This window comes from Drosophila innubila (assembly GCF_004354385.1).
Source record: "Drosophila innubila isolate TH190305 chromosome 3L unlocalized genomic scaffold, UK_Dinn_1.0 0_D_3L, whole genome shotgun sequence".
In the NCBI taxonomy this organism is placed as follows: domain Eukaryota; kingdom Metazoa; phylum Arthropoda; class Insecta; order Diptera; family Drosophilidae; genus Drosophila; species Drosophila innubila.
In genome coordinates this window covers 24,286,130-24,293,388 of record NW_022995376.1, presented here as the reverse complement: position 1 = coordinate 24,293,388, position 7,259 = coordinate 24,286,130, and the positions used below count along the sequence as shown (strand labels likewise).

The 7,259-nt window shown below is 36.1% G+C and overlaps 1 protein-coding gene across 1 annotated transcript; it reads left to right on the top strand.

Annotated features, from left to right (window-relative positions):
* The first annotated feature begins 766 nt into the window (after positions 1 to 766).
* LOC117788522 (putative odorant receptor 69a) lies at positions 767 to 2,082 on the top strand. Its single transcript, XM_034627305.1, has 3 exons — positions 767 to 1,753; positions 1,810 to 1,965; positions 2,029 to 2,082. The coding sequence occupies exons 1-3, from the start codon at positions 773 to 775 to the stop codon at positions 2,080 to 2,082; spliced, it is 1,191 nt and encodes a 396-aa protein (XP_034483196.1). The 5' UTR covers positions 767 to 772.
* Positions 2,083 to 7,259: the final 5,177 nt, after the last annotated feature.

The following is a 7,259-nucleotide window of genomic DNA, read 5'->3' as shown; positions in this document are numbered from 1 at the left end:
TGTTGTAATTTGTTGGGGTATCTTAGGATGAGTCGAGAAAAGTTGACTATAATGAGTTAAGATCAATTAAAAAATCAAAGATTTAAAGTTCTTCAAATTAAAATCTGTCATTAAGTAATTTTACCTTAATTTCATTATTGTCCCCTTTTATGAAGTCGGAATTGATATTATTATATTATTGATTTTGTGCCAACAATAAAATTTTGTATAACTTCTAAAAATTTCCGCCGTTGCGTTTGCTTTTGCAACACTTCCATTATGGCAAATACCTGGTTTTAGCCAGGGTTAAAACGCAACGGTGATAAATCTGCTCTCAGTGCTCTTAGAACTTTTTCAATTTTTCATGAAAGACGAAACTTGAACACTTACCAAACACAAACTGAGCAAATAGAAATATTAAATATTTAAAAGTACTTCAGTTTTGGCTTTTTATATAAATATTTTAAGTTGTTTTGCAGCGCTTATCAAAATGGGAAAGTTTCGACAAACTTATGCATATTTTTCAAGAATCTTTACAAGGCCCTGTGATTATATAATTACAAAAGGTTTGTCTAATTTAGAAATAATCAATCAATTGAATCAGTTGCACTTTCCCAGGAGCTTATTAAATATTGTGCAATTTACCTAATTTGCTTACGCAACTTGGCAAGCCAATAAAAAGATTATTTAATGAGCTCTTTGATTGGAGCAAAATGCCCCCGCCTCGAGGTTTCTATAAAAGCCAGTCCCAGAGAGGGAAGTCTAACATAATCGAGTTTCTCTTGGAAGCACCATGCAGCTTAAGGACTTTATGTATTATCCGGATCTTGGTTGCCAACTGGCCATGATACGGACATACGAATGGAGTGGCAGAAAGTCCGTAGCTGGCCAGCAGACATTTATCAAGCAAGTATGGTTTATTATTGGAGCAGTAAATCTCTTCTATCAGAATCTTGGCTTGGTCACCGATCTGTGCCTGGCGGAGACTCAGGAGATGCAACTGGCCGTCTTAATAGCACAAATCTCCGAGACTTGCAGCGTATTGGGATTAACTCTTGTTGGCGCGAGCTATATGTGGATGTTGTTGCATCATCGCACCGATATTGAGACCATGTTGGATCAACTGCAGCAGCTGTACTCACATCAGAGGCGACTCTATCGGATTGAACACTACTACCTAAAGTCGTCGCAATTGATGAAGTACACCACCATCTTTTTCCTGTTCGCATATACTTTTTATAATTCTCTGCCTGTTATTGGATTAATCTACAACTTGTACGCTGATTCACAGCACATCATATACAAGACCCAATCCAATACGTGGTATCCCTGGCAGTTGTTCGTTACAGAGAACTCGATGCCAAGCTTTGTTGCCTCCTATCTGTGTCAGGCTGTAGCTTCATTGTCTGGCGTGGCTGTCATCATGACCAGCCAATTTTTGTTGTGCTTTTTCACTACACAAATGCAGATGCACTTCGATGCCCTGGCCCATGAATTCAACACACTGGATGCTCGTCAACCGGATGCCAATGAACAGCTTAAAGAAATGATTGCCTATCATTGTCACCTTCTGCACATTGCCAACGATATCAATCGCATCTTTAACTTTATGTTTCTAAGTACGTTTGCAACTTCGACGATTGCCATTTGTCTGATGGGCTTTGCCATGGTCATGATCGATCTGGCCGCTGCCTTTAAATACTCTGTGGGACTGTTATCATTTCTTGTTTTTACCATCTTTATTTGCTACAATGGAACACAGTTCACTACGACTGTAAGTTGATTTGTATTCAAATATGTATAGAAGTATTCATGTTTTGCATATTTTAGAGTGACAAATTGATGTTGGCCGCGTTTTACAACAATTGGTATGAGGGCGATCGAAATTATCGCAGGATGATTCTTTTCTTTATTATGCGGTCCCGCGAATCTCGTGTGCTGCGCACTTACAACTTTACTCCTGTCTCAATGGCCACTTATATGGCGGTGCGTATACGTAATTTTATTATTGATTCATAGACATTATCGTGCTTGCAATTACTTTAACAGATGCTCAAGTTCTCCTATCAACTTTTTACCTTTTTTCGTGCCATGATCAAATAGATTAACCTACATGGAATTAGTTGTCACCGTTTTTATGGTGCGTTTACTTAATATTCTTATGGTATGATTGTCATATTTTTTAATTAATAGATTCTTAAGATCATTTATCAACTGCTTACCTTAACGATTGTCATGCTCAATTAGATGAATCTATGTGTCATTTGTTTCTCTCCTAGTTTCAATGTCCACCTTTTAATGGTACGTAATAATTTTATTGTTTAAAAGGCATTTGTATTCTTACATTTTTTTTCAACAGATGCTAAGCCTTCACTATCATTTGCTATTGGTTTGATTGGGTCTTTTCTGGGTTTTTCCCAATCCTAGCAACGAATGTTGGACTAATCATTTTTTATAAATTACCCCTCAGAAAAATAATAAACATTTAATGCGAATTGTTTTTAAATAATTTGATTTATATTTTAAATTGATATTGTTATTTCTGCTGGTTATAATATGCCATAAAAATAAAATTAAATTTTTAGCTTTAAATTTAATGCTTATATTATAAATTGGAGCAGCTTGTGTGACTTTGATTCAAGTTTGTCAATTTTTTACAATTTATTTGACAATTCAGTTCCCCTGTCTTTCAGACCTCCAGCTAATTCACGTTGCTGAATGCAAGAGCGTAAAATTAAGTTCTTTATAAAGTACAAGAGATGTGAAAATTTAAAATTATGCACAAGTCACCTGCCTTTCATTCAGTTAGCCTGTCTGTCTCCCGGTCCGTCTTTCATATGGTAGCTGTGCTGTTTGTGCCGGGTGTGATTATCGCATCGTTATCCGGGATCAGTGGCTGGGCCCAACAGCAGCAGCAACCACTTGTCACCCTCCTCAGAGCTCTACCCAAAGCTATGGCCCTCATTCTTATTTTATATAATAACATTTTAATTCCCTTAATACACGCTACGATGCCTGTAAAGCCAAACAAACTGAAAGCCGCAGCTCCAAAGCCTCTGGATGTTGACGTTCAACGTTGCCTGCTTTAAGGCCGTTTTTTTTATCCTTCTCTCTCACCCTCTTGCCATCTATCTCGCTCTTATGTTGTTGCTACTCTTCGGGGTTTGCTTTTGTGCGTAAATCATTAATCATAAGCAGCGCATTTTTTTTTGTATTTGGCCCTTGTTGACAGCTTTTAGTTGGGCCTTCTGACCATAGTCTTGCTCCCGTTTACTCGTATTCCATTTTCTGTGAGCACTACCCAAATTTATGGTTTTGCTGCAAACTTTTGTGGCTTAAGCGACTGTCTTTTGCCACAAAATATATGAATGTTTCGTAGACAAAATCAAATGTTTTATTAATTCAATTGAACATTAACTTAACTGTTAAATGGTTATTGCATTTGAATTATTTGAAATGCTTGAGCTGAAAAGAAATCATCTTATTGTGGATATTATACTTCGAGTTGTCATCTACATTGTTCTTTGACAGTTTATGTCTCTTTTTCTAATTTCTTATGGGCATTTGAGGCACATGACCACAACCAAATGGAAAATGCGATATATGCCAGTTAATTTAGCCATCAGCTTGTGGTCGCTCAGACAATGTACAATTGGAAATTGCCCAATCAAGTGAAAATGACCAGCAAACCTCCTTCTGCACATACACAGATACAGTGAAAGCCATCCAGAGGAGTGCACAATATCCACAGAAAATCGACAATTGACTATACGTACATGTAATCCACATGTGGGAGATGGAGCTAGATCAATGCAGCTTGAAGCATTTAGCCGCTTGTTTGCTCTGGCTGCCAGTTTCTGGGCATACACTTAGAATGGCCTTGATAAGTTTTAGGCAAACAAAGTGAGGCACGTTACGGTACATGTATTTTTGCAGATCCCCCCCTGTGCTAAAAACTGTGCCATCTGAGTAAACCGCAAAATGTAGTCAACGAACAAGTCTCAATTTCATAGTTAAGCACAGATTCTGAAGGGAGTAAGCCTCAACTGCAGCTTCAACTAACTACAGATTGTCATTTGTGGTTAGCATGCGAGTTAAGTCAGTTTTTAAAGGAGTTACTCTTTAAGGAACAGTCCTTGCATGGCCCAAGTTTTTTAATGTGTCCTAAGTTAATAGATATTCTGCATTTGGTTTGCATTTAACTTTCAAAATTTCCATCAATTACTTAGCCTTATCTGCTGGGGCCATATGGTGTCAGAAGGGCACAAAGCGACACAGAGTAAAATAGAGACAGAGAAAGCAAATCCCACAAAAAGCCAAACATTTTTACACACAATTTAGAGACATTTCCGCACGTAGCCAACAGTGGCGAATTCTCGCCTATGCTCCAAGTGCGACATGACGCCGCATTGCAAAACAAAGGCAAAATATAATAAAAATAATAAAACACCACCAGCAAAAATGCAAAAAAAAAAAACAAAGTTCCCACTGCGAAAAACATCAGGAGAAAGAAAAAAATATGAACAAAAAATATTAATAAAATAATTATCAAGTCGAAGTTAATATACACTAAAAAATTCAAAATAAATAATTTCAAAAAATTTCACATTTAAAAGCAATTCGTGGTAAAAAAAATTCAAAAATTATTTCAGTCATATTCAGGTGTGTTCAACAAATCAAAGCCATTGTTTTCAAATGTCTAAAAAATTTTTAAGAGATTTGACAAAATAAGTATTTATTGAATTGAATTAAAATATGTTCAGAGATTTGACAAAATGTAATATCTGTTGAGTTTAACTAAATTATTTTTTAGATTATATAAAAATGAAAAGATAACATTTTTAATGAATTTGTTTATTACATAAAATATAGTAAACCTAAAAATAATAATTTTATTAAATTTGGAAGTAAATTTGAGGTAGCCGTTTTTTTGGCTTTGAAAACATGTTCGAAATAATGTAATCTCTTACCTTACGAACGGTTGGTTTTACCCAAGAGATTTTTGGAACTGAACTGATAGTTATCTTAATATAATTTTTTAAATAAGTGTATAAAAATGTCGTTGTATTTCAAATGATTATCTAATGTACGGTTATATGTATTTTGGCGCCTGCTGTTGTAAGTATATGCGTGGATTTTGGTGGTATGGTGTGGGGTGGTTTGTCTTGGTGGTGCTGGGGTAGTTTCTGTTTCTGGTACGACAGATTCGAAACAATGTGGTAGTCGACACGACGGGATGGCATTGGCACCATAGCATTTATGTCTATTAAACAAGTAATAAACTTCATAAATTTAACAAATTAGAATTATTAAATTTCATGTTTGTGACATTTTTAAGCGGCAGAGGAGACGGCCGCCTGGCGCATTTGCATTAACATTAATGGATGTTTTCAATGGCCACCATTCCAGGGAATCAAGTTAAATTTATGAGCTATAATTTGTAGGAGGGCTGCGACTGGATTGTAAAAAGAGTCTCACTTCAGATAATCTCTGGCAACAGGTGCATATATATTAATCATTTGACATTTCACTTTACAATTCAACAATTTTTGGCAAATTGAAGCCATCATTCAGTGGTTATAAGTTGTTTACTGATTGTTTGCCAATTTAATCGTATGCTCATTATTCGCATATCAAGTATACGCCACTTTGCATGCTAATAAAGTCATCAAAGTGAACGAGTGAGTGTCATGAGAAACTTTTTGAGTTGCAACCACAATGCAGCGGTGGGTTCGATCTCAGCTGCGTGTGAACAACCATATGTCAGCCAGGGATTGGGGCATGAGCTGACGCTGACCACGCAATCACAACGCCACCTATTTCCAATTACCGCTGACGATGCTACACCGTATACATATATGATTGTGAATGTGTTAGGAAACTGGCAATGGCACTGGCACTGGCACTGGCACTGGCACTGGCACTGGCACTGGCACTGGCACTGGCACTGGCACTGGCACTGGCACTGGCACTGGCACTGGCACTGGCACTGGCACTGGCACTGTCCATGGCCATGATTGATTGCAACAAAACCAGATTTTGGTTGCTGTCATTTAAGCGTCGTCTCATGTTGGCTAACTTTCGACATCGACATCGCGTCGAAATACATTATTGACACTGGCGACGGCAGCGACGGCCTTTTGGGCCCGTTCACATTTTAAATTGCACCTCGCCAGCTATATTTTTAATTAAACGCAAATTAAAAATTGATTGCTTTTTTGTCGCCATAATTTACAAGCGATAATACGCATTCGCAATCTGCAGCCTGGATTCCCCAACGAGAACAGTTTCAATATTTGTAGCAAACTTTCCAGCGCTTGGAAAAATATTTCAGACTTCATTTATATCCCAAACGTTTGTATAAATAAAACAAAAAGTTAAAAAATAAGATTTGCATATGCGTGTCACATGCGATACGAAAAGTTTACATACTTTTGTTTTTTTTTTTTTTTGGCGTTTTTTTCTCCTTTGTTGCTTGTTGCATACATTTTGACTGCACTGTAAAGCGGAAGTGAAAGGTTTTAAACGGAAGTGTGCAAGAGTTCTAAACACATTTATGTGAGTAAAAGTATAGGTTATGTATGCGAGTGTGTGTGTGTGTGTGTATGTACACGTATTGGTAATTACATGGCTTGGTTGGTGAACGCTAACGTCGCATGCAAACTCGCAAACGGTTTGTTTTTTGAACACCAAAACTGTGCTGGCATTTAATTTTTTCGTAGTTTAACATTTAATGTGGCAATGTACATTATTTTTTAAGAAGTATAGGTTTTTCTTAAATTCCACCTACTTAGATAAGCAAACAGCGATTCACTTCACTCACTAAACTAACAGAAAATAAATATTATTATTAAAGCTAAAAAATTTAAAATAAAAACACGAGTCTCTTTCTCATCCATAAATTATTTTTATTTGAACAGTTATTTTGTAAATATCTAATGCAAACTTCGTTGTTTTATATATTAAATCATTCAATTTACTGTTAGCATCCCGTACAGTGTGTTTTTTTATAGTCTTCTCTTAATCGATCTTAATTGCATTTATTGCCTCGAAGCAATTAAAAACTGTTTCATTAAATTATTTACATTTAAATGTGCATTCACATTTGCCATTGTGATATATTTAATTAATGTAAATTTTGTTATGGAAATTAATTATTTCGCAGTCAACGGTATTAACGGACGGATGTATTTTAATTTAGTGTAGGAAAAAAATAATATTAATATTTGTATGTGTATATAAATGACGACAATGTCAATATGCCGGTTGAATGCACTTGA

Excerpts from the sequence above, each read along its gene's own strand:
- LOC117788522 (XM_034627305.1), top strand. The coding sequence starts at position 773 with ATGCAGCTTAAGGACTTTATGTATTATCCGGATCTTGGTTGCCAACTG. Across the intron at positions 1,754-1,809 it reads GAACACAGTTCACTACGACT|AGTGACAAATTGATGTTGGC; the intron begins GTAAGTTGATTT and ends TGCATATTTTAG. Across the intron at positions 1,966-2,028 it reads CAATGGCCACTTATATGGCG|ATGCTCAAGTTCTCCTATCA; the intron begins GTGCGTATACGT and ends TTACTTTAACAG.